This window comes from Marmota flaviventris, chromosome 9 (assembly GCF_047511675.1).
Source record: "Marmota flaviventris isolate mMarFla1 chromosome 9, mMarFla1.hap1, whole genome shotgun sequence".
Classification (NCBI taxonomy): Eukaryota; Metazoa; Chordata; class Mammalia; order Rodentia; family Sciuridae; genus Marmota; species Marmota flaviventris.
Window position 1 is genome coordinate 30728953 of NC_092506.1, and position 27376 is coordinate 30756328.

Here is a 27376-nt window from a genome sequence, read left to right on the forward strand (position 1 = left end):
TCTTGCATTTCAGAAGAAAATAGAGAGAAGGGGGAAGAAGTCATCAGAGGGCTTTTTCAGAGCTATGAATCTAATCTGTGGTTGTACTAGTCAGACTTTACCCCCATTTCGTGAGTAAAGTCCAACCACAGTATCCAAATATTATCAATCTACATCCAGATGCAGGTGGGAAGGTGTGCATACACCCCAAGTTTGGATGTGTTGGCTCAGTCAGGTGGAGGCTGCAGACTATCACAAACGTGGGGTCTTCTGGAAGTCTACCCACCAGTGTCCCCGTCTACTAAGTGAAGAACTAAGGTTTGGAAAAGTGCAAGGGGCAGAATCATGAGTCCAAGTTCAAGGCTCAGTCCAGGATGACAATCAGCCTCAGAAAGCAAAGCGTTGCTAGACCTACGGGTCAGAGAATTTTCTAGACCTTCCATTCTTGTTCTGAGTGGTCATTAGGTCTACATAACCTAGTGCTTCTTGACCTTCTTTTCACTCCACTAGCCTTTTCTCACCATCCCTCCTGGAGAATGGCTAATCTAACCTCAGGCCTGGGCTTGCATATCACTGGGCCTCAGATGTCCTCACTGAGAAAGGGGGCCCCACACCTGCTCCTTCTCACCCAACCCACTCCACTGCCATTAGAAAGTCTATAAGAGCCAAAATGTCCAATTACTGCAAGGACCTTAGAGGGCCTACAGAGAGGAGGTGCTCAACAAAGCAGGCATTATCGCTGAGCTTGCCCACCTGGTACATGCTGGTTAAGAAGCCGAGGTCTTTTGTGCTGAGCTGAGACTCAATAGCACCTCCTCCTACTGCAACAGCAAAAAAGGAAGAAGGGGGGGTGGGGGGTACTTTGCTGCAGTCATAAAAGACATTTTCTTCCGAAATGCAAGAAATAATTATGGAAGGAAAATAGCATGTTGTGCACTTGAGAGAGCCCTTTAAGAAAACTTAATGGGTCTAATTTGCCATAGAAGGAATTACCATAGGGAATCAGATACGGCATGTGCACAGCGCTGGAGAGATTACAGATCAAGTCCAGTGGGCTGGACTAGAAAGGGGAAAATCCTTAAAGGAGGTAAATACCCTATTGATCCAAAAATTCCCTAATTTTTTTATGATTAAATTCAACTTACCTAATGACTTAAAAAAAAGAAAGAAAGAAAATACCAATGCTACTTGTCAGGCATTGACTGGGAAGATCTCACTTGAAGTTGTGGTCAAATTCTGTATTTGGAGGACGCCCTGTGGACATTGAGGGCCTGGGGACTGTGTTTCTGTTCTCTTGCCTTTGGGGTCCTCCTCTCCTTGCTCCAAACTCAATGAAGGTCTTGCCAGAGGGCTGCCAACTTTCTCTGCAGTTTTCTGAGCCTTCTGGCCCAAGAGTGAAGGGGCATGTTTTCATCCTTAACCTTCACTTAGAAGAACTTTTCTGAAGTCTCGTCCAGAAAGCAGAAATGACTTTGGATTCCAGGGGCCCTTCCCTCTCATCCTTCTTCACCCTGCCCTCCAACACCCGCTCACACTCCACCTTCACTTAGGATATAAAATGGGCCAATCCGTGGGAACATCGGAGTTCCAAACCCTGGCAGCCTTGACTTGTGTTTGATAGGCTCCCCGGGGAGATCCATGGTCATCCTTCCAGGCCCATGACCCTGTCCAGGCATAGGAGAGAAGTCTTCCTACTGGGGTCTGGGGACTCGTGGGTACTGGCCCAGAAAGGGTATCCAAGCTCGGTTCTTCGTTTATGTGCAGAACGCAGGTCTTTGTATGATGCAGGTGGCGACGATGGTGATGATGGTGGCAGATTTGTGAACATCCCCAAGGATTTGGTGCCAGAGTCACACAATCCCAGCCCTTCTTAGTATTGCTATGAAACTGTTTTTAGCAAGGAAGCAGATACGTCAAGAGTCTGAAAACATAGGGCCTCCCACCTTCTTAACTCTCCCATCTCTTGCTGTGTGACCTTGAGAAAGTTATACACATTCCGTGGGGCTTCAACCTCCTTCCCTGAAAAGTGGCAGGTGAGAGGAGAGATTAGACAAATGTACTATGTTCCAATGTTGGTACTCACACCACCGACAAGATGATTCTGGCCAGAGGTTGGCAGACTCATTCTCAAAGATCCAAATAGCAAAGGTTTTAGGATTTACGGGCCAGTCAACAAAATTAATGATATTATGATAATATGGGTACTTATTTTAAAATACAAAATCATTTTTGGCTGCATTTAAAAGTAAGTGGGAGGTTGGATTTGTCCTGCCGGCTATAGTTTGCTAACCTCTGACCTAGGAGGTGCGTGAATGAGCAATTCCTATTTAAATGCTTGTGTATTATTTTATGTACATTGAAAGAACACTAACTTTCCATTTATGGTAAGTAAACATTTATGTTAAAACAAAAAGGGAGTGGATTTTTTTTAAATATTTTAAGTAAATAATGGTGCTTAGAAGTATATAGATGGAGTGAAATTATCATAGTAGCAAATGCCTAAAGAGTGGACTGAAGACATTGGATTAGATGATGGATAAAACCTAACTGTCTTAGAATTCCATCTTTCCTTATCCAAGGACTTGGAATCTAGTCTTTTCCCTGATGTTGACCAGTGCAGTGATCCCGAGCTGCTGTGCCCTCGGTACACGTGGAAAGGGACTGTCGCATTAACATTATTTCAAGAATCAGAGAAGTTGAGTGAATACATTTTTTTTTTAAAGAGAGAGAGAGAGAGAGAGAGAGAGAGAATTTTTTTAATATTTATTTTTCAGTTTTTCGGTGGACACAATATCTTTATTTTATTTTTATGTAGTGCTGAGGATCCTTTGCCTACCAGTTGGCTGATTCTGCCCTTGCTGCCCGAAATCTCAGCACCTCTACCCCTCAGCTCACACACCCCACTTCCAGGTCCTAGCTCAGAGTAGTTGTTCTGAGGAGGCCAGGAGTCATGAAGCTAAAATGCTAATGTACCCAAAGTGCATGGAGCCCAAAGTGTGGTGTTTGTGACAGTGACACATGCTCTTCTCCAAGACCTGGGGGTCAGATGTGCTGCAGAATTCAGAAGCCTTCAGGTCTTAGGTAATGCAGTGCACACACCCCAGAATGCAGATCACCCTTCAGGGACTCAGACGCCTCCAACACATTCATAACTCTGCAGTGAATCCTAGTCACTACATGGAATAAATAAAACTGTTACTAGTTCTAGAATCATATGACAAATAGTTTTATACACTGTTATATATGTGCACATGCACATGTGTGTTTATACAAACACACATAAAAATATGTATCACCAATTCAGTGGCGTTTTGCTGGAGAATAAGTGTACCAAATACACATGTGCTTGTGCCCCCCCACACACACACACACTCACACACTCACACATACACACTCACACTCATACACTCACACACACTTTCAGTTGTCAAACTTAAGGATTTCAGAATTTTGGATATAATCCTACATAGCAATTCTTGCACTATACTCAGAAGCATATTGCTAGCCAGCATATGTCAGAGTTCCAAGGGTCAGCCAAGGTCACTAAGAGGCAGGATGGCACAGCAAGAGCCTCCATCCCCAAGTCCCAGCTTTGCCACTTTCTAGTTCTGTTTCTCGGGTGATTATCTCCACCCCTCTCCCTCAGTTTTCTCATCTACAAAATGGGGATAAACAGGATGTGGAGAGGATTAAAGAGCACTACTGTGACCAGCAGTTAGAGAGGTGCCTGGCCAGTGTCATTTTCAAAAACCAAAGGTTGCACTGCTGGGAGCTCCCACCTGGTGTGGCTTCCAGAGCCCACCCCCTGCACCTCCTCACAGCCTCTCTGCCATTGCAGGGTGATGTTGGACTCGGTGACACACAGCACCTTCCTGCCCAACACGTCCTTCTGCGACCCCCTGATGTCGTGGACCGATCTGTTCAGCAATGAAGAGTATTATCCTGCCTTTGAGCATCAGACAGGTACGTACACCTGGAGGGGACCGTTTGAGGCAGCTGGGAGGGGCTCCAGAAGGGGGTGCTGGCCTTGGGCAGACGACAATGCTGTGTCGGGGCCTCGAAATGGCAGTGTTTGGGATGGAGGCTAGGATGGGGAGGCCCAGGTGGAAGGACAGGCAGCCTCTTGCAGAAAGGAAACACTAGAATCCTCACCCAAAACTCTCCCAAGTCCTGTGTGGAATATCAGGTGCTCAGTCCACTTGCGTCCCTCTGTTGTTCCCAGGCCTTCCTCCTCACCCTTCCTCCTCTCTCTCTCAGCCCATTTTTCTCCACCTGAGAAGAAACCATGAGAACTTGCGCAAATCTCATGCCAGAGGGAGGCCAACTGAGCTTTGCCCCAGAAACTCTCTGAGGGCCTCTGTCCCTGAGTGCTTGGGTGACTGCACATCACAGCAACCCTGGCCGAATGCTGGCCCGGCAGGTGCACACCCCAGGCAGTGATGCAAGCCCTCACCAAGTGTCAGTCCTCAGTGAGACTTAACCCTGCAAACGCCGGCCTAGTGGAGTCCAACCTGGTGTCCAGAGGCAGTGCCCAGAAGGGGCCAAGCCTCCAAGTCTGCAACACAGTGTCCACCACCACAGGGAAGCCCCCACCTCTGGGACCACAGGCCAGGGCTGCACACACACAATTAGGAACTCACCCACACCATGCAGTCCTGTACCCACCCCATGCACACACTCACAAATCTCTCGCCATCTTCAGAAAGGTCTAGATCGTTGCATTTGGACTTGAATCATTCAGACACATAACACAGTTCTTCCTCAAGCCTAAGAAGCACATGGTTTCCCAGAAACACAGTGAGAAATGTACTCCACCTCCTTCCCCTGAAATTGGGGTAAGAGGTTAAATCTAAAGGAGAAAGTGACAGCTGTCAGGTCCCCATTCCCCCACGTGTCCCACCTAGGCATAAGGCCAGCCCTCATGTCACCCCGACCTGCCATTGCAGGACCTCCCTCCCTGCCTGTTCTCCTGGGTGGCAGCTGGGGCGTCAGCAGGGGGAACAACCTCAATGACCTGCAGGCACCATGCCCAGGCTCTGGGCTTCACGTTCCATGGTCATCGAGATCCAGGTGCTCTCAACATGAGGTCTGGCTTTGACACTCTCTCACCCTCTCATGCCCCAAACCTCCCACCAGCCCCATGGGGATCACAGGTGCCTACCTGGTAGGGTGGTGATGAGCCTGAAATGAGTTAATATTTGTGGAGCATTTGGGCTGTGGTCTGGCACGTGGCCAGCACACGTAGTGTTTACAAAACGGGTCAGTCGTTCCAGTTTGGGATGATGAGAGAGTTCTAGAGCTAGATGGTGCTGATGGTTGTGCAACAATGTGAACTTATTTGATGTCACCAACCTGTACACTTAAAAAGGGTTAAAATGGTAAGTTTCCTGTTCTGTTTATTTTTCCCCAATTTTTTTAAAAATGAAGAATCAAAAAGGAGTAAGTCACCCATGAAATTGCCAGTGTGGCTTAAATCTGTCCAAGTCTTGGATTCTCAGACACGGCCTTCCCCATGGAGGCCTTTGCATTTTTATGAGTGTAATAGAAGGTAAGGCCAGGTCATGGCTAGGATTCCTTCCAGAAGCTTCTCTAAATCCTGCATCTAGCAACATCACATTCATAGCCTTCTCTTTCCCCCACTCTTAAGAGAATAGAAATTTCCACAAGGTGTGAGGCCAACGTCAACACAATATCCTTCAGGAGTGGCCTGGGTCCTAACATTCCCTGCCGACACACATGGCTTTTGATAAGTCACCGGGCCCTCTGTATTTCAGAAGCTGACCTCCTAAAGGTCAAAGCTGGGCATGAAAGCTCAGTCTGAGTGAACACCTCTCCGAGCTGCCCAGCGCCAGGTGAGCCTCACGGTCTCTGGCTCTCCTCGGGGTCCCCGTGGTGGGAAGAATACCTGGAGGTACATTCTTGTCCTCTTCTGACAAGGACATTGCCACCCAGAGAGGTGGTGCACTGGTCCAGGTTTCCACAAAAGCACTTTCTACCAGGGAAGCATCAAGGACAGCACATTTGCCCCTGGGCACCTCTGCAAACTTTCAGTGCTGTGTGGCTCTGAGGCATCTCTCCGAGGTCCCCGCCCACCTCACAGGGACCTCTATCTTGAATCAGAGCTTGCGTTGGTGTGGACCTAATGGCAGCTTCCTGTGCAAGTCCGGCTTCAAGTCCTGGCACTGCTGTTCACCAGCCCGTGTCTTGCAACAAGTTTTTAGAGATATATTTTCCTTTGCTGAAAGAATAATTGCCTCCTAGCCTTGGGAGGAGGGAATGAGATTTCTTATGTTTAGCAAGGTGACAGCACTCGGTGAGGGCTTGCCGTAGGAGGAACGTTTCTTAGTCCCCAGGTAGGTGCAGGGACAGCCAGCCATCTCTCACCTCTCCTCACTCTTCACGTTGGACAAAAGCCACACCGGTCTCCATCGCAACCTTCCCAATTCAGAATTTTTGACAGAGTAGGTACATTGCAACCAAAGGGAGGGAAAGCCAGAGAGAAATGATGTTCCCCTAGATCAATGATGTCTAGGAGAGGACAGGGAGGAAAACATCCCAAATGGTTTCAGCAGATACAGCTGAAACTGTGCCCCGATGAGCTGCCCACAAAGGATTCCAACCGGCTCTTTGAAGGGGACTTTCATGCAACTGCACCACAGGCTGAAAGGGGGACAATCACAAATTGCAAAATTCCCTAGAATTGCATAACTCACCCTGACCTTGAATTTGGCTTTTTCAAAATAAAGAATTATCAATAGTGAAAATGTATTCAAGTTGAAGAGGTGCGTACATTTCACATGCGTACACTATTTTTTAAATTTTTTTTTAGTTCTAGGTGGACACAATATCTTTATTATATATATATATATATATATATATATGTGTGTGTGTGTGTGTGTGTGTGTGTGTGTGTGTGTGTGTGGTGCTGAGGATCGAACCCAGTGCCTCACGCATGCTAGGCAAGCGCTCTGTCACTGAGCCATAATCCCAGCCCCAACATACACTATTTTTAAAAGATTTTTTTCTCCAAGTTCCAGGAGTCAGTCCTGTGATGAGTCATTGAGTATTCTAGCCTAGTCCTGACTTCCTAGAGCTCTAACCTAGACCTCCACATCCCACATACCTGTCCCCTGACTGCCAAGGTGGCTGTGCCTACACCAGGGACCTTCTGGGCTTTGGAATCTCACTTTGTCTGTAGCAGAGGTTTCCAGGCTGGGGCATTTCTAGGGGTTCTCAGTACCTCAGGGCACACCCTAGAAGAGAGCTAGGTCCCAATGACAACTGGACTCATGCTCCACCCTCTCCACCCCCATCCTCCAGCAGTTTCCTCCACTTGACTTCTAAAGACAGTAAAGCACAGTGGGTATCGAGGTTTGGCTGCAGGAGTTAGAACACACCTATAGGACCCACTCCTAGCTCTACCCTTCACCAAAAAGTCACCTGAAGACTTCCTTTCTTCATTTGTGACATGTAACCATAGAAGACTTCATAGCATGTGGGGAGTATAACATGAGAAAACACAGGGCTTAGCATGACAGGCAGAGGTGAAGCACACAATAAATATGTTAGCTATCATAATCAAATGTGAGATTTTATTTTAAGAAAGAACTTTTAAAAAGAAAAAAAAAAAAAGTAAAATCACTGAGCCAGAAAATCAGGGAGAGAGGCATTTGGATCCCACACAGGCTTTTCTTAACAAGATTCATGTGCTTGGGTAGAGCTGTTTGACAGCAGATAAGATACAAAGGTTAAGAGTCTCAGAACTTCTATATCAAAACCATATAATCAAACACAAAATCATCTGGAAGTCTGGGGCGCCCTGTGGCAGCAGTCACATCCCAGGGGACCTTGCCTCTGCTTCCTCCTCTACACATCTGAGCCTCTGGGTAGCGTGGCCCCGACACCCCCCAGGCTTGGCCCTCTCTGCACCTCCCTAACTCACCCTGACAAGCCATGGCCCTTGGCAGATCCCAGCCGGCTGGCTCTCCTCCTCTTTCCTGCACCCCATTTCCTACACTGCTCCTGGGCTTTCTTTTTCCCATCTCATGGTCTGAGTCATTCCAGAGGTTGGGATGGGGAAGCCAAGACGGCCCACTGGATGGGCCTAGCCTGGCTCCAGGAGGAATCTGGAAGCAGTTTACCTATCAGTGCGGGTTTTCCCTCATAAAGTCCTTCTTGCAGTGACAAAGCTACAACTGATGGTGCCCCTCCTCGCTGCCCAGTTCACCCACCACCGCTCTTTAGGGCCGCCTGGGGCAAAACACTTTCCCAACTCCCTATGCTAATAAATCATGCTAATTATGGGCTGGAGTTGCCCGGCTCAGGCCTCCTCTGAGGCAGACTGTCTGCCTCCCCCTCACCAAGCCCTCTGCTGACTTTGTTCTGGTGTCCCTCAGCTAGACCGAGGAAAACCTCCCTTCCCTGAGAACAAACGTCATCCTGCAAGGGGAGTTGACTAGCAACGGTCCCCTTTCCAGTTCCCAGTGTCCCCAGGGGGGCCACTTCAGGCATGGATGTTACCTGCCAATGCTGTGAGCACTGGAGAACACCAGCTCAGCCCTGAGAGAGCTCAAGTCCTTCAGAATTTAAATACCTCCCAGGATATGTTACCACCATGAGAGTTCCCCCAGAATTGCCAAAACTCCCTCTAGCTCCCCAACGTCCCTCCCTTTGCACCTGGCCCTCAAGGTGTCCTGACCCACTTCCGACTTCAAAGGAGCTGACACAGCCTGCTACTTAATAGTGGCCTTTGGACACAGGCTGCTGGCCGGCCTCAACCGGAGACACAGCAGGAGGGCCGCAGAGCTCAGTTTCCCCACCAAGTTTAGCTGCTGTTTTAGGATGATAGTTCCATTAAGGAAAACTCTAGGCATTCTAAAATACATTTGCTTAAAGGTGACAGATGTGCGGATGTACGAATTCATCCTTTATCTTCCCTGAATTCTTTTCTTCCAAGTAGCAGAAGGGTCTTCTTTATGTCATTCGCTGGGGTTGGAAATACTGGCATCACCATCTCTCCATCCGCTTTCTGATTTTTCAAATCTAGACTAGACAGACAGACAGACAGATCTTTCTCCTTCTTGACCCAAATCTTATTTTAGTCATTCTTTGAGGTAGGCACTGCCCTTGGTTGGCGTGGGCCCAGTGTCCCTTACTGACCACACCGTGACCTTAGGGGGATAGAGAACCTCAGTCTCCTCATCTGGAACAGGAGGTGATAATCACTGGTCACCCTGTTACACCAGCTGTGGTCTGGGTCGGGCTCCCCGTACCCCCAATTCAGGGTGGGCAGAGTCCAAGGTCTGGGGAGGGAGGTGCTGTGAGTCCTCTGAGCACTTCTGAGAAGGGCGCCTGAGGGGAGGGGAAGAGCGGGGATTATGCTAGAGATGGCAGAAGGGGACGAGAAGCACCTGTGGAAAGGCTGGGCCATGGAGCAACCTGAAGGAATGGACGGGCTGTGACAGGGAACGCAGGGTGGCAGGGGTGGATAGGGCGGGCCTTCTCACCTCCCTCAGCCTCCCCAAGGATGGGACCATGGAAACACACCACCACCAAAACCACCCCTGGGTATTGGCCCTGTGGCCCTCCTTCATGTCCCCGAGGACAACCGCCTTCCTCTCAGCTCTGGGCTGTGGGAGGCTGTGCTGACAAGGAGCCAGCCACTCTTGGCTCTGGCCCCCAGCTGCCCGCCAGGGCCCAAGCTGCACACAAAGCCTGCTCTGTGGCTGAGCCTGCCTCCCAGAGCAGCCGAGAACAGGGAGCCAGGCCAGCAACACCTGCCTAGTGTCAGCATCCACCCCCACCCGGGCACTTCTCCGAATCCTTGAGGCCCTCTTGGCTTCCAGAAACAATATGGTCCCCTTTGAGTGCCAAAGAAAATAGCAAGGTGGTAGAAGTGGAGAAGGGAAGAGAAGAGCGACTCGGTGGAACCTTCCCATGAGCAGAAAAGTAGGCTGTGGCCTCCCACGGTCACACACCGATAGCCATCTCAGCCAGCAGGGCCCAGCGGGACCAGCGTCTGAAGAATGTCAAGGCTCATAAACATCTCTCATCAGGAAACCAGGAACGTCCAAAGGCCCCTCAGATTTACTCAAGCCAGAAATCAGTAGATGAAAGCACAGAACTGACTTGGGCTTGGCCCCTGTTATCCCAGGAGCTCCTGCACGCGTGTGGTGACCGCCATGTGCCTGACAGGCCGGCCCCAGCCAGCAGCCAGGGAGCAAGAGCAGGGGAGGGGGGACTCTCAGCCCTCCTGGCCACCTCACGCTTCTCACCCACCAGGTAGAAGCAATGACATCAGCCTTCACCAGCCTGGAGGAATATTGACTCCTTCATTGACACGCGTGTGAAATTCTGGTTAAATTTTTTAAATAAATCAAAACAAATCTACTGCCCCTCAAACTACTTCATGATGAAGTTTCTGGAAGGACTTTGAATTTTAAGGAGAGCCTCAGTTTCCACCTCTGTGAAACAGCCCCATCTCACCTACTTGGTAAGGTTATTGGGAGAATTTGAGAGACTTGAGGTAGTGTCACCAAGGACATGTGGCACCTTCGTGACATGCAGTGGGTGCTTGGTGAGCAGTAGCCCCTGGAAGGTCAGGGAGACCATTCCCTCACTGGTTCAGAAGTGCCACAGCTGTGTTGGGGCCAATGGCAGTGGATGTAGGATTGAAAGTGGAAATAGCAGTAGCACTAATTTGCTGTGGAATCTAACTCAAGGGACCCTTCCTGTCATCCACACAGCCTGAACCAGCCACCTTCACTGTCCTCTGCTCTCTGCCTTCCCCCTTAGCCATCTCCTGCTCTCTAGCTCTGTCTGCCTCTCTTCTCATTTTCTATCTCTTCTCTGTGTTGACCCTCTGAGGACCAGTATGATTGGATGGGAAGGGCAGGGAGTGACTTCCAAGTTCAGACTGGGATTCAGATCCCAGCTTTGCCACACACTGGCCAGGGTATCTTATGACATTTCTCATTGACCCTGAAGTTCCTCATCTGTGGCCTCCTAAGAGACAGGGACTAAACCTGCCTTAGCTACCACGTATTCCTAACACAGATTTTGTTGCATCACATAAAGTAGGGGCACAATGATAAAGTTAAGAATAGTATCGAAATCATCCAGGCTCTGTCCTAAGTACTTTTAAGTATATTAACCCATCCAATCTGCAAAACAATCCTATAATATCAGTGCTATAATTATCCCATTTCACCAATGAAGAAACTGAAGCTGTCATTTATTGAATGGATGGATGGGTGGATGGATGGATGGATGGATGGATAATACCATTAGATTACAGGAATTATTTACATCAAAGTTAGACCTAATATCTGGTACCTCACCTCTTACCCCTGTCTGCCACTCTCCATTTTTCCTTGGGACACTAGGACAGGGATGCTGAATTTCTAGTTTCTGCCCCTGTGCCAGGTACTGCCATTTCCCAGCCTCCCAGACAAGATGGCACCCACAATTGCCTGGGTGTATATGCAGCTTATATGGAGGAATGAGGGGCTCTGATCTCAGAATAGAAAATTCTCAAAACACCACCAAAAAACACAAGAACACCAACAACAAATTCTCCCATGTCCTGCTTCCTCTAGAGACACTAGCTATCATGGTCCAAGCTCTGTTAGACTCTAGGCAATGTCTAAACATCCCGAGCCCTTGGCGGGAGATGGCCAGAGACTGCACCAGCAGGTAGCCGTCATGGACTGCCCGTCCATGAGAACTGAAAGAATCAATCCAGCTTCAATGGATTGATGTGTTCAAATGTTTCAAATGTGTCTGGTACACAGTAGGTGTTTAACAACTGTTGAATTGCTTGGTCATGGTCTCTGCACCAGTCTACATACATTAATCTCCTGTGAGTCAATCATATTGTCCTCATTTTACAGAGAAGGAGACAGAAACTTAAATGGCTACAGACTTTGCCCAAGTGAAAAGCAGCCAAATCAGGATCTGAACCCAAGCCTCTTGGGCTCCTGAGCTTGCCCTCTTGATACCATGTTGTGTGAAACCAAATAGCTGAGGAGCATTTGGGTTTTCCTCCTTCATTGGATCCCTCTTTCTAAATACCAGAATGAGTTCTGGTTATCTTCCTTCTCTGGCCCTAAAGTCCATCTGCAGGACCCAGTCCCTTTGGTTTTCTCTGCAAAGTAGGAGGTGGCCTGGGACCCTGCAGGACACCACAAGGCTGGAAGACCTTTCAACCCACTGAGTGAGGGATGGGGATGTTACAACTGGGGGCCTTGGAGATCCTTGTCCCTCACTTCTCTCTCCTCTGGTGCAGCCTGTGACTCCTACTGGACTTCAGTCCCCCCTGAATACTGGACCAAGCGCCACGTCTGGGAATGGCTCCAGTTCTGCTGTGACCAGTACAAGTTGGACGCCAACTGCATCTCCTTCTGCCACTTCAACATCAGTGGCCTGCAGCTGTGCAGCATGACACAGGAGGAGTTTGTGGAGGCCGCTGGCATCTGTGGGGAGTACCTGTACTTCATCCTCCAGAACATCCGCACACAAGGTCAGGTCAGGGTCAGAGTGCTTGGGGTGGGACCAGATGCCCTCTAGGGTCCTTCCCTTCCATGGGCCTTGCAATGCAAAAGTTAGCTGGAACTCTCAGACAAAAACTCTCAATAAATAGAAGCTCCGTTTGGGAATTTCAAGTAAAAGGGAGTAAGTTATAAGAAAGCAAGTCGAGCATACTTTTAGAAAGAAAAGCTAAAAACGCATTGCAGGATTGCCCAGGAATCAGACCAATGTTCATGAAGATGTGAAACTACTTGGGGAAGACAAAAAGATATTTCTGCTTTATCTCACATTAGTCATAAGGGGAAAATATCAAATAGACCCTTTTCTGTTTGAAGAGGAATCCAAATATTTGGCATTTCATTTTTATCAACTTTCTGATGGTCATGCACTGAATGGCCAGAAGGTGGCGCCATTAACACGATTTGACTTGAACATCCTCTGAGAGCAGGATGTTGCTGAGAACTGTTTTTTCAAACGTGAAAGGTTTTTTGAAAACATCTAATTCTGTGTAGCAATGTCATAGATAATGGAACTGCTGTCCTGAGTAGTTAAGCGACCTCCCCAAAGTCGCACAGCAAACATGGCTGATTCACTGCACAGCCTTGATCTCCAGTCTCTTTACTGGGAGGATGATACACACCTCCAACGGGCTTCCTGAGAGGATTTAGTGAAATACCACCTGGCACAGCACACGAGGAAGCCAGTGCAGTAGATGGAGCTATCTTCACCATCTTTCATATCACCAAGAGGCAGAAATTTTAACAGCAAAGGAAGACCACCTCAGCTCAATTTTAACAAAGCTCCTTCTATGAGTTGGCACCTTCTCTTGGAAAGGCTACATCAGGAGGTACAGGAGGAAGGAAGGTCCCATCTCTGGAGATAATCAAACAGTCAAGCCCCTATTGAAGGAGGTGCTTTGTCAAGGATTCCTATTTCCACAGAAAGACCACACCAGACCTTCCAGCTCTGATTCTTTGGTCTTTATTTGCTCCTCTCCAACGCAAGGGCAAGAGGGCAGGAAAGCCAAGGAGGGCCAACTGGACCCTAGTGAGCCTGTGCCCTGAGCTGGGACAGTGGCCTGTATTAGAGTGTGCATTCCCTGACAGGGGACAAGCATCTCTGGGAGAAGTTGTTCAGGGCTCCACTCAGGATCTCCTGAGGGAACCGCCTTGCATGAGAATCCCAGGACCATGGAGAGGAGCATACTTCATCCTTCAGCCTGGCACTGCCAGTTTGGCCAAATGCCAAGTGTGTCCAGGCACCAAACAGTCCCTGGGCTGGGGCCATCTATCATTAACACCTCCTATCTCTGGCAATTGTTATATCCAAAAATACCTATTTCTGGTCCCATTAGCTCAGGGATCTGGGCGAGATGGATGAACTAAAAGCTGATTGCTTTTTAATAAGTCATTGGTGGCTTATTTTTTTTCTAAGGGACCCATGGTGACATGTAAGGCATTCTCCAGGCCAGGAGGGCTTCTCATGGAGCAGTAGAAGTCTATTCCACCAACCTGCTCCTTTCTAAAGTCCCTCCTCCAGTGTTTCTCCAGAAGGTCTGTGTACATATGTATTGTGACCAAAGTTTACACAGTCCCAATTGTCCCAGGACATTGTTCTCATCTATTGTCCTGAAATAATTATTATTAGTGATGCCTTTCATTCTCAAAAGCATTTCCATTTGGACAATAAATTTGAGGTCATTATTTAGTTTATGCTTTGTGTTACCACCATAAATTAGGGAATAGGACAGATGAGGGAGTTTGGGACAGGAGAGGAGCTAGAAGGGGAGGTCTAGGGCCCAGAGAACCACAGTAGGATTTAAGGACCCAGAACCATGAGGGTGTGGTCACTGGAAGGAGAGGTCAGTGGGAAAGATGGAAGGCAAGAAAGCAAGTTGAGCATATTTTTAGAAAGAAAAGAAAAGCTTAAAAACACATTGTAAGGACTGCCCAGAACCAGACCAATAACAACCAAATAATGCAGGATGTTCATGAAGACGTGTGGGAGAAGATGAGTCCTTTCCATCCCCCATTCTATTCTGGTCTGTGCTTTGGGTGGAGTCATCTGAGGGGCCTTGGCTAACCAAAACAAATGAGGACACGGCACCAGGAAAGAACAACCACATACGTGCCCTGTTCCCCATCTCCTCCATGAATAGAAAACAGAGTCAGGAAGCAGTCAGTCCTCGTGTTGGGCACCAACTTGAAAATGTGATCTGAAACTCCCAACTCAAGCCCAGCCCACCCCAGGCTGCAGAGTAGGGAAGCAAGGCCCTGGTCTTCCAAATCCTGGGTGAACTTGGCACTCAGATCGGGTTTTATGCCCCTTTTGGCCTCTTGTGCCCATGCTCCCCTTTGATCACTACTTAACGCACATTTTAATCTCAGGGGATTATAATACTGCATCAGAGGTCATAGACACAGAACCAAAGGGGAGCTGAGTGGGTGCTTTGTTTCAGGTCACCATTGACAACAACCAGTGACCCCAGACACCACCTGACTGGCAAAGCCACACGGGGTTCAGTGGTCCAGACCCGCTCAGAGCCCAGCCCTCTGAGTCCCCAGCCCGGGCTCCCTCCCAGTGCCCACTCAGAAGGTCCACAGAGCCTGCTGGGATGCCTGGCTCTAGCTGCTCCTTCCAAGTGACCCTTGAGAAGGAGATTGTTACCTCTGAGAGGTGGCTTCAGGGTGTTCTGTAAGGACCAGATGGTCCCGGAGCTTCCTTCTGAAATAAATCACCCTCTGAGGGAGCTGTTTCTCCCCTCCCCGCAACACGTCCTCTCCTGCAAACCCGGACTGAATGGTATGGTTTCTGTGTTTCTTTTTCTTTCCCAGGTTACTCCTTTTTCAATGACACTGAAGAGACCAAGGCCACCATCAAAGACTGTAAGTAATCAAGCTCAAGCTGCCCAGGGCTATGCCATGGCTGGGTGGGGGCACGTGGGCTTGATGGGGCTAGAAGGTTGGTGACTGAAACAAACCAAGACCTGGAGAAGAGAGTGGGAAGGGGCGTGGCGGGGAGAGCGAGGATGTGGCTCTTGGGGCCACGGCTCAGGTCTGCGGAGTATCCATCCTCCCTGAGACTTTGTCTCCCTGTCTAAGAATGTCAGGACCCTGTGGGGTTGTGGTGAGTTCAACAAAAGTGCCAGGTATGTGCCAGCAGTGTGGATGCTCCAAAAACTGGTATCCATTAGCTGACATGCTAATGATCACTCAGCGTTAGAGGCCTCGTGTCAATACCATTTCAAAACAACCTGAGCTCACCAAGTAGGTTGAATTCCTAATTATGAGATAATGAAGGATCTCAGATGGTCTCACTCATCCTGAAGATCAGCTCCCCATTTCACTTTTTCAGACAGAGAAGGTTCTGGAAAGGGCACTTTTGGAGCTTCCATATTTTAAAGATGATGATGATCATTGCCATGAGTTATTAAGTCTCACCACAAAGGTTCTGGCCCAGGGACCTGGAGGAGAGGTGGTTCTGGGGAAACTCCTTCTCCCCGTGGACTCCCGCTCAGTCACCTGCAAAGAGGGCCAGAGCCTTTGTGTGACTTCCAAGGCCCCTGAGAGGTGTGAGCCAGCTGGGCAACACACAGGGACCATTTCTTATGATTTATTTCTTCTTTCTCTAAGGTCCCTATCAGTTTGTTTAACTCCTGGTTAACGAGAATTTAGGGTAATTTTGTTGTTTGGTTCTTGGAGCTCTACCACAAGAATAGCCACATCCAGGAGCCATGCTGTGGCTTCAGCAGCCCTCCCCTTCCTCACTCTGCTCCACAGAACCTGCTCCCCTCCCAGGAGAGAGGAAAGAAAAGGTTACCAGGAATAAATGGCAAGCGTAGAGGCCCCGAGGTGGGACGAATCTTGATCCCTGAGAAACGATCCAAGAAGACCAGGGGTCTCGCATTAACTTGTCTAGGCTGGTAGTCACTCACCACATGTGGCTATCTAAATTAATTAAAACTAAATAATACCAAAATCCAGCTCCTTAGTAGCACTAGCCATATTGTAAGTGCTCAGTAGCCACAGGTGGCCGCCATATTGGATTGCTCAGATTTTACCATCACCGGGTTCTCTCAGACAGCGTTGGTAAAGCATTGAGCCTCACCAGCACCAGCAGCAGGAAGGAAAAGACCTGAGGCAGAGAGTAGGGCAGGGCACATTTATGGGAAGCAGAATTTGGTTCAATCTGAGCAGGTGGGCAAGCTGCTGAAGGGTTATAAGCATGGAAATGGTAAGATCCCACCTGCATTTTAAGATCCCTCTGCTACTGTGTCTGGGGCAGAAAGGAGTGTGGCCAGGAGGCCTCAGTCCAGGACATAAGTGGTGATGGCCCAGACCAGTGATGGGGAAGAGATGGAGAGAGGTTTCTGAAGGTAGAAGTGGTAGGCCGAGGGCTGGTGGTTAGCATCTCTGGAGCATACACTCATGGAGACAGGTCATCCTCTCCTGGCGGCTGCCTTCAGCTCTGCCTAGTGTGCTCCCTCCCGTCAGTAGACATGATTTCTAGACTGACTCAGGGGTAAGGCATCGGATGAGCCCACCTGAACACCAGCTTCACAGTCTCGCCATGGCCCAGACACCAAAGCCTTCCCAGGGACCTCTGAGGCCTAGGTCTGTACTTCCGCAGCCCTGATGACCCACAAAACAGAAGCCCTAAGGTATAGTTTGAAGGGTGCAAGATAAGTACAAAGGCAACACTCTGGTAGCTTATACAGTGAGCCCCTTCCAGAAATCCAGGACATACGGCCACAGAACCTATAGCCCAGGTGGCATTTCATGGTCTCTCACAGCCAAGAAATGAGAGGCTGCCTTTCAATGTTGATGTGCCAACCAGAGACCAACTCAGTACCCACCAAAAGTGCCAAGGCCCAGCAAGCTATGAAACCATCAGGACTGGCCAAAGCGAAGCCCCCAGCCCCTCTTGGCTTTGTCTTTTCTCTCCACCTGCCCCCACCCACCCATGCTGCCCAAACACCCCCGGGGGCTCCATGCACCCAGGAGCAAGTCCTGCAGTCCCGGGTCCCCTGCTGGTACCTCCTTGCTCTGATCCTCGGGGCGTCCCCACATCGTCCCAGCATGCAGTTCAGACTTCATGGCTGGACTGCTCGTACCATAGCCTGGGATGGGCTTGATCTGGAAACCCCACCCCACGCCTCAGGACCCCAGCCCAGCTCCTGGAGAACACTTGACTATGATTTCAGTCAACAAATGAGAGAAAACCCTTCGGCCACATTTTAAGTTTCCAGACTCAAGGTCACCAAGCCTCTCCAACTCACAGTCAGCTGAGAACCCCGGGCCATGCCTCCACTCACCCCACACCAGGGACACAGCTGAGATTAACCAGCTGCAAGGCAGAGAGACCTGTACCCCCAAACACCACTGGCATTTGCAGAGAAATCTAGAGGGTTCGGGTGCCACTGAAGATGCACCAGCAGGGCTTGATGTGAGAACCTACCTCAATGTCGACACCGCAGTAATGACGTCAGCCCCTCTGCTCCTGCCACCACCACCACAATTGACACATCAGCCAACTGAGGCCTGAATCTAGTCAACCCATGAGTAACTTCAGAGCCACCACCAAATCAGACAGAACAGGACGGCCTCTGGCCAGTCCAACCATCCCCTGACCCCCACCACTGGTACCATCCCACTTCACCAAGACCTGCATTGTCTTCATGCCATCAGGCCGAATGCCCTTCTTCCAAAACACCAGGCAAAATCATTCAAGTTAGAAGTGTGACTTTTTCCTTCTCTTTTTGCCATTCTGGATCTCAATGAAAGCTTATTTTCTATTCATAATTAGTAATGCACCTTTGCCTATCTTTACGGGTCCATTTGTTTTCTTTCTTTCTAAAAGTTGAAGTCAAAACAAAAGATAGGTCTGGGGATAGGAATAGACAGACATCGCAAGGGTCCCTGAGATGGAGTGAGAGTCAGGCAATTGCCCACGCTCAACAAATCCTAGTGGATAACTTGTCATTCAATTCTACTGAACCCCTACCATGAAAGATGTGATAAGGGAGGAGTCGTGAGCACCAGCTTTGGAATTCTCTGGGTTCACGTCTTGGCTTCACCATCTGGAGAAAATTCCTAAGACTCTGGGTTTCTAATGCCTTCTCAGTAAAATGAAAATCACAATAATATCACACAGGGTTGTTGCCACGCCCAGTGAGATGCCATATGGGAAGCACTTAACTGGACTCAGCATTGAGTACATGATCCCTATGTATCAGCTGTTAGAGGAGACGGGAGGAGATGGGTTTTTATAGTGGCGTGGAACCATTGCAGGATGCCAGGGGACTCACAGGAGGATCTAACCCTGAGGGTAAGTTCAGGGAAGGCTTACTGAAGAGCTGGGAACTTAATCCAGCTGGGTAAAATGGCAGAGTGGGGAGCCTGTGCAAAGGCCCTGAGGTAGAAGAAAGCCACACCCCACTGGGACCATCTGTCCCAAGAGAAGGGAAAAATTGGGGGAGAAGAGATAAGTTTGAAGGCCTGAGTGGTATCAGCTTATTAAAGGTCTTTGTGACAGCCTTCATCCTGGGGACAACAGAGAACCCCTGCAGGACATTGCATTAGTGAGTGACATGACACAATGTCCCTGAGACAAGTCAACCTGGGCAACAGTGTGTGCACAGGACACCACTCTTCCCTTCTCCTCCTTCAGTGCAGCATATTACTGGCCCACACAGTAGGCGCAGTTAGGAGGGTGGAGCATAGAGGCTGCTCAGTGACACAGAGCATGACTATATATACCCAGCAGTGTGCCAGGTGCTGATGGGGTACATCTGGAAAGACGACTCTCTGCTCCCCCATGGGCACAGACAGACAGTGACCTCCATAAATAAATGCATAAAATAATATACTCAGATGGTTAATAAAGGGAAGCAGTCATGGAACGCTGCCTGGGGTACCTGCATGTGACTGCACCATGAGGAGTCAGAGAAGGGCCCCTGGGAAGGTGATTTTGAGCCAAGATTGTGTGAACCTACAGATATCCAAGGAAAGAGCACTCCAGGCATGGGGAAGAGCAAGTGCAAAGGCCCTGGGGAGGAATGTGTCTGCAGGTTTGAGGAGGAGTCAGAGGTGAGAGTGACTAGAGCAAAGAGAGCTGGAGAAGCAGCAGAGGATATGGGTCAGGAGAGACCAGACCTGGTGCTGCCATACACTACGGTGGGACGGCGTGTGTCCAGGTGTCTCCGACTGTCGCTCACAGCATAGCTTATACATAATGTAACCCAGTGTCGACACCGCGCTTCCTCCCTTCATAAGCGCTGGTCTCTTTGCTTCAATGTGCCCCTTCCAGTGTGTCCTCCACAGAGAGCCAGAGAGATCTCCTTAAAACGTGGACCTTCGCTTTCCACTTTGGTATCAAATCCCAAACCTCCCTGTGGCCTCCAAGCAAGTCCCCGCATGGCCTGCTGGCCACCCGCTACCCCCTGGCACAGGGCACCTGGCTCCCGCCACACTGGCTCTGCACGCCTCTCACGTCCTTCACTACATTTAAAGCATCAGGCAATCCGTCTGCTTTGCCTGGCCAAGGAGTCCTTCCGTCCACACAAGTGGGGGCCTTGCCTGCTCTGATCACTCTTATATTCCTGCACTGAGCCCAGAACCCCCAGTGTGGCAGGTCCCCGGGATCCAGCGCAAACACTGTTCAAAGGCATCTGCTTTGCATTTGGCCTCTTTGTCCCTTACCTGGGCTGAGTGCCCTCAGGCGGTCGGTGAGCATCTGCTCCTGGGTGTGACCCAAGGGCTCAGTGCTGCTTCTGTCCTTCTCCTTCAGATGCTGATTCCAACTGCTTGAAAACAAGTGGCATCAAAAGCCAAGAGTGTCACAGTCACAGTCGAACAAGTAAGTACAAAGACCCCGGTTTTCCATTTCTAACGTCCTCAGACCATCACGGGATTTGCCTGAATGAACTCTGAAACTGAACTTCTGAGTGGGACCCATTACTCCCCAAGGAAGGCAGAGCCACGGCTGATGGCTTTCGTTCATATCAGAATCAGGGTTGTCTCTTCTCCCTTGGAAAAGCAATTTTAAGAATTGAAGTGAGGAAGCAAGGACAGTTTCTAACCAGTTCGTATTTCTGAATGAGGATTTTGTTTTCCGGGTCCACCCTCGGGCTTCTCTTGGAAGTACTCAGGGGAAGTACTCCCAGCGTTAAGAGAGCCACCCAGCAGCCCGGGAGGCTGAGGCAGAAATCGCAAGTTCAGAGCCAACCTCAGCAACTCAGCAAGGAAGGCCCTCAGCAATTTAGTGACACCCTGTCTCTAAATAAAATATAAAAAGTGCTGGGGATGTGACTCAGCGGTGAAGCGCCCCTGGGTTCAATCCCTGGTACCAAAAAAAAAGGGGGGGGGGCGGTGGCGAGAGGGAGAGAGCCACCCACGCAGAGTCAGGCAATCATTCCGTGGGAGGTGTGGTCCCAACCACTTACCGTGAATTGAGTCATTACATAGTCTCACCTCTGGATGAGACATGGATGCTCTTATTCCACTTTACAGATAAGGTAAGTAGACAGATGGCAGTTACAGAGCTTGGAAGCGGGCAGCTTCAGGACCCAAACCCAAGTACCCAGTCTCAACTGCACTACCATGGGCAAGAGAAGTGCCGACTTTTTGTGAACAACAAAATTGCAGGTTTCTGCAGGCGACAGAATCATAGCACAACCACACCGTCTGCCAGAAAGGAGACCCTGGTGGTTTCATTCCATGAGAATAGAACATCTGTGAGCCACAGCACTGCCGGTCAATGTAAATTTGATGTCTCTCTGTGTTTTGCTTCTGCTTAATTGGAAGACAGATGTTTCACAGTTCAGGAAGGTTTCAAATACAGCATTCATTCATTCCATAAGAAATTTCCCCAGAAAGCAGCAACTCTCAGGGGTTATTGAGAAGTTGTACAATTCTTCCTTTATTTTTTTTTTAATCATCTTTAATTGGGCACAGCGGCTCACAACTGTAATCCTAGCAATTCAGGAGGCTGAGGCTAGAGGTTGGGAAGTTGGAGACCAGCCTCAGCAACTTACCAAGGCCCTAAGCAATTTATCAAGACCCTGCCTCAAAATGAAAAATAAAAAGGGCTGGGGATGCAGCTCAGTGGTAAAGCATCCCTGGGTGGTTCAAAACAACAACCAAAAAAAAACCAACTTTTTTAAGTAACTAACTTTCCTCCCCTTCCCAAAAGGCCTCCAAAGTTCTCATCTCTGGGAATTTGTGCGAGACTTGCTGCTGTCTCCTGAAGAAAACTGTGGCATTCTGGAATGGGAAGACAGGGAACAAGGTATTTTTCGGGTTGTTAAATCAGAAGCCCTGGCAAAGATGTGGGGACAAAGGAAGAAAAACGACAGAATGACATACGAAAAGTTGAGCAGAGCTCTGAGGTAAGTTAATAGCATCGAATGCCACTGAGCCTTCAAAGACCAGTTATATAAAATGGCCGGCCATAGAAAATTGCCCTGTGTTTTTGCAGCTTTTATTTGATAATGGAAAGGTCATGAGACAAAACTCAGGTTCTTAGTTGCAGGTGGTATTGTGGTTTGTAAATTGACCTGCTGTCCTCCTCGTTCTTGGCAGAGTTCCCCGGGGATCACTCTGAATCCAGGCCATCACACACACACACACACACACACACACACACACACACGCACGCACGCACAATGTTTTGAACCGAGTATGGTAAAAGGATGTCTGGGAAAGGTTTAAGTGTAAGCTGATAACAGGGTGTGAAAATACCAGAGTAACTGAAGACCAGCCTGTCACCGGAGAGGAATGAGGAGAGCGAGTGGATGTCCTGTTGTTTTCCTGGGGTACAAACCCTCTCTGGGTTTCTCTTGTGCTTTCTTTCACAGATACTACTATAAAACAGGGATTTTGGAGCGGGTTGACCGAAGGTTAGTGTACAAATTTGGAAAAAATGCACACGGGTGGCAAGAAGACAAACTATGATCTGCTCCAGGCATTAAGCTCATCGGATGGATTTCTCTTTTGAAACAATCAAGATTGCAATAGACATTTGAAAGTCTTTTTTTTTTTTTTTCTTTTTTAACCTGCAAATGTGCTGATGAAATTTCTCCACACCTCAGCTTACCCACTTGGGGTGTTGGCAGGAAGGGACGATGCCCTTTGGCGGTACCTTGTTCAAACACTATTTCCCTAATCAAGTGTCACAGAACCACAGTAGCTAATGTCATTGGTGCTGTTCAGAGAGAAGGATCTAATTCTGCCATTTGAGACACACCCAATACTTCCATTCCAAAGCTTCCCGTGGTCTCCGGTGGTTAACTGTAGCAGCTCACAAAGGAAAAAAAAAATGAAATCATGTTTAGTTCTTTAGCTTATAGTAGGAGAGAATGAGCTGTAAGACATACATACTTTAGATTTTAAATCATTAAAGTCAAATTCTGCAGAAAAGTATCTGAACAAAAGAGTTAACCCATTAAGCTGGAACATAATTGGATTTAGCATAGGTTAGTCATAAATTGCTTAACCAGAGATTTTCTTGACCATTCAGCAAAACTCCATGGCCCACCTTCTGAAGTGATGACACTTCAAATTAGCCACAATATTCATTGAGATCATCCCCCCTCTCATCCTGACCAGTGGCTGGCATCAGATATGCAAAAAGTTAGTCAACAGACACTTGCATCAATTTCTAAATCACTGCTGTTTCTTGATTCAAGTGGTCAACTCAGTAAAATCATAGCTCATTGATTCTGTCTGTGGTCAAGACATTATTCAACCTTTATAGAGCTGGATATGTCCCAAAACGTGTAATGGCCAATTAAGTGGTCTCTTTTGTTTCATCTTCTTGCCTGGTATATACTCAAGTACTAAAATATATTTCCTTGAAAAAAAATAGCAACAGTGAATTGACACCAATAAATGTTCACGGGTTAAAATCTGCACTGACATTTTCTCATCATTCACTGGTATGTCAGTCGTGACCTACAACTAAGTGGACTGCACCTAGGACTTCCACTTCACCACAACTGGAATCATCAAGCGATGAGGCACTGATCCATGACACAGGCTGCAGACCTCCATGTTCAGTTAACTTCAAAAGTAACTTGTTCTAAAAAATGTGAATTACTGTAAGATAATCTATTTTTGGATTCATGTGTTTTCCAGGTGGATATAGTTTGTAAACAATGTGAATAAAATATTTAACATATGTGACTGTCTGCATTGTTCAGTTCAGCAGAGGAGGTACATAACAGCGAAGTATTGTCAACACCTCCGGACACAGTGCCCTCACCTGTCATTCCAGCTGCTCAGGAGACGGAGGCAAGAGGATCACACGTTCAAGGCCAGTCTAGGCAACTTAGCATGACCTTGTCTCAAAGTAAAAGATAAGAAGGTCTGGGGACAAAGTTCAGTGGTAGAGTGTCCCTGGGTTCAATCCCAAGCATCACCAAAAAAAAAAAAAGGCATCGAATTGACAACCTGTTAAAAACCCTGGTGATTTTTAAAGAGCCCCAAAAGATTCAAGAAATATATGGAATGATTCTACCCATCACCTTTAATATTATAAAAGAGAGGTCCACACACAAACGAGCTCATGAGCTAGCAGAGCAAACAGATGCATTTTTGTGATACACAGTGTGTGTTAAGTTGTTGATGATCTGAGGTTGTGTTTGATTTCTTATTGGTAATTGTCTTCTTTAGAAATCAGGAGATTTACATAAAATTCAGATTTCTAGATTCTTTTCAGATATCAGATCTGGCAATACTAGTTTCTTAGTCATTTTTGGCCTAAATTTTCTGGAGATAAGCTGAAGCTGCACCTACGGGCACAGAATCTGGTCACTTCCTACTGCCCTCTGTTTATAATGTCAGCTACCTTCCAGCTCTGCTCTGCCCTGTTGATTTTGGGCTCGGTTTAATTTTGCGTACATTCAGAATGCCTTTACATTTTGAGTTCAGGACCCCCGCCCCAGTCACCTGTCAAGGTAAGTGCTCTGTTAAATGACTAGAGCAAAGCCCAGGGTGAGGTTGACAGAAGAGATGGTCCAGGAATTTGGAAGTTAGCTTGGAGCTTGCAAGCAAAGAGCTGGGCCAAGAGGCTCCAGGAAGGGCGGGCCCTGAGGTGGGCACAAAAGGCAGAAGTGGGCAGGACCCTGGAGTAAGTGGTGGCTCCTTTCCCTCCTGCCCCAGCACATCAAGGGATCCAGAAAAAGCTTGACCTTTCTGCAACTCAAGCATGTATTTCACAAAACTGTTAAATCAGCATCCTCTGGATGAGCTTCATAAGGCTGCCCGAGACAAATTACCAAAGTTGGTGGCATAAAACTAAAGCGGTGCATCCTTCACAGCTCTGAAAACGGCAAGTCTGGGATTGAGGCATTGCCAGAGCTGGGCTCCCTCCATATGCTCTTTGGGGGGGGGGGGGGGCTCCTTCCTCACCTCTTCCAGCTTCTGGGGGCGCCTGGTATTACTGGCCTTGTGGCTACAAAATTCCAAGGCACCACCATCTTCACATGGTCTGCTCCTCCTTCTCCCCCTTGGTCTCTCAGAAGGACACCTATCCCTGGATTTAAGGCCCACCTGGATAATCCGGATCCCCTTATCTTGAGGTCTTTCATGACATCAAAGGTTCTTTTCCCAATATGGTCACATTCACGGGTTCTGGGAGCTAGGACATGGGTACATCATTGGGAGAAACATCATTCAACCTGCTACTTAAGCATGTAGCTTAATTCATTGCAGAATGGAAATATAAGGGATTGTGGAAAGTGCTACACTTTAACTTTAAACATTACTCTAAGTAAAAGAAGCCAGTCACACAAGACCACATGTAAACAGAATGTGGACCCCGTTTAAAAAGAAAGTGCAGAGTAGGCAAATCTGTAGAGAAGAGCTTAGATTTAGATGGCCCAGTGCTAGGGCCAAAGGGCAAATAAGGAATGACTGCTAACTGGTAAAGGGTTTCTTCAGAGTGTCATGGAAATGTTTAACATTGATTGTGGTGATGATTACAGGATTCTGTGACTACATTAAGAACCTTGATTTATACACTTGAAATGGGTAAATTTTATGGCATGTGAATTGTACCAGCCCACTGGTACTTGGCACTTGGTTGCTTCCACAGTTCAGCTACTGTGCATAATGCTGCTATGAACTTGTTTGAGTCCCTGCTTTCAGTTCTTTTGGGTATACATCTAGAAGTGGAATCATTGGATCACTGGAATTTAGCAGCAAGGGAATCATCAGTGGCCTGAATGAATGGAGTAGGTTCAAGAGAGGGCTGAAGATAGCGGGATGGCAAATACAGGTAACTCTTTCAAGATATTTCTCAGTAGAGGGGAGAAAAATAATATTAACAACAGAAGGCTCTGAGGTCAAGAGAGGGTTTGATGAGAATCTTAACAGCAGGTTTGTATGCTAGGAAGAATGATGAAGAGAGGGCAGAGGGGTGGGATCGGTGCACACATGGGGGCCCATCTGCGGTATGAGCAGAGCTCATCTGTCAAGGTGAAGGAAAAAGAGCACGGAGACATCAATGCCAGCAAGTCAGAGGCTTTGGCTGGAGGAAATGATAATGGAGTTATCTCACATTCTGATGAAGAACTGAGGGATGGGGTGGCTGGGGAGGCGAGAGAGACAGATTTCCAGGCAGTGCTGAGGGCCCCTTGAAGCCTGTGGTCAGATTCAAGAGCACCCAGCCAGCAGGGCTGTTTTGTTCTAGCCACAATCATCTTCTCCAGTGCAAGAGCCGAACAGGTGAGAGGTGGGTTTTACCAAGGTAGGGTTTTAAAGCAGTATCATTATCAACTATATAAAATCTAAACAGACAGTAAAAAGGGACGACGAGCAAAAGGAGGGTGACAAACAGTGAAAAGGTGGCTTGGTCGGTGGACTGAAGACTCCAGGAGTGCCCCAGAAGGATGGGAGGGGAAGCCCATTGCTCAGATATCCACCCACATATCGCCTCCATGGTAGGAGACACTTCCTCACCCTCTGCCTTGGGGTTCAGCCATGCGACTCGCCTTGACCAATGAGATGTGAGTACACATGATAAGAACAGAGGTTTGGAAAGCACTTGTGCAGTTGGGACTGCATTCCTGCACTTCTGCCATCATGGTGAACCCCAGGAGGATGATACATGTGACACAGGGTGACAGAGGCATACCTGCCAAACCACCCGAGCTGAGCCCAGCCTACATACACCAATCCCTAGCCAACTGGGAACAGAGGTGATGTGTGATTGCTATTCTGAACCACTGAGTTATAAAGTGGTTTGTTACAAAGCAAAAGCTAACCAAGACAGTGTGCTCAGAAGGCCGGTTAGACAGATGTGGAGGTTAAAGTCAAATACAATGAGTGATCATCACAACCCTTGGGAAATAACAATTTGGGGCCCCATGGAGAGATGACGGAATGAATACTCAGAAGAGCAAAGCCATTTGCCCCAGTCCCCACAGGTAGAAAATGGCAGAGCTGTAATTTGAACCTAGGTCTACCTGGTCCTTGGTCACAGTAAGTACTGCTTCTCACCCATTTCATCCTTCTTATAAACTCAGCCCAGAAGCTCTTAGGAGATTTCTCAACATCACTTAAGAGGAACATAATCAGAGAGTTAACCTTATCAGTATTTAACTTTGAAAATCACAATAAGAGGCTTCCAGAGCAAAATCGGGGACACTTTCAAGTGTCCGGTATTTACATACAGGAAACGTGTTAGATACGTGTGGTTTTAATTACTTATTTTTAGATTACGAAAAAAATCTAAAACTAAGAACTCTATGTCTTGATGTATATAATCAATTTTCAAATAACCTCCCTCCTATTATTGAATGATATTTATTTGTATGGGCTTAACTTTAAGATCTAACACTAGACAGAGATGACAGTAGTGAAGCTGT

At 48.0% G+C, this 27376-nt stretch overlaps 1 protein-coding gene across 2 annotated transcripts; it reads left to right on the forward strand.

The window, feature by feature from the left end:
- Positions 1-3821: 3821 nt before the first annotated feature.
- Elf5 (E74 like ETS transcription factor 5) lies at positions 3822-22640 on the forward strand. Of its 2 annotated transcripts, XM_027936664.2 has the most exons (6): positions 3822-3942; positions 12266-12499; positions 15342-15392; positions 20296-20364; positions 21700-21895; positions 22364-22640. In XM_027936664.2, exons 1-6 carry the CDS (start codon positions 3822-3824, stop codon positions 22458-22460), a joined length of 768 nt encoding a protein of 255 aa, XP_027792465.1. In that variant the 3' UTR covers positions 22461-22640. The 2 variants fall into 2 exon arrangements, with proteins under 2 accessions (XP_027792465.1, XP_027792466.1); XM_027936665.3 differs by lacking the exons at positions 12266-12499; positions 15342-15392.
- The last annotated feature ends 4736 nt before the right edge of the window (positions 22641-27376 follow it).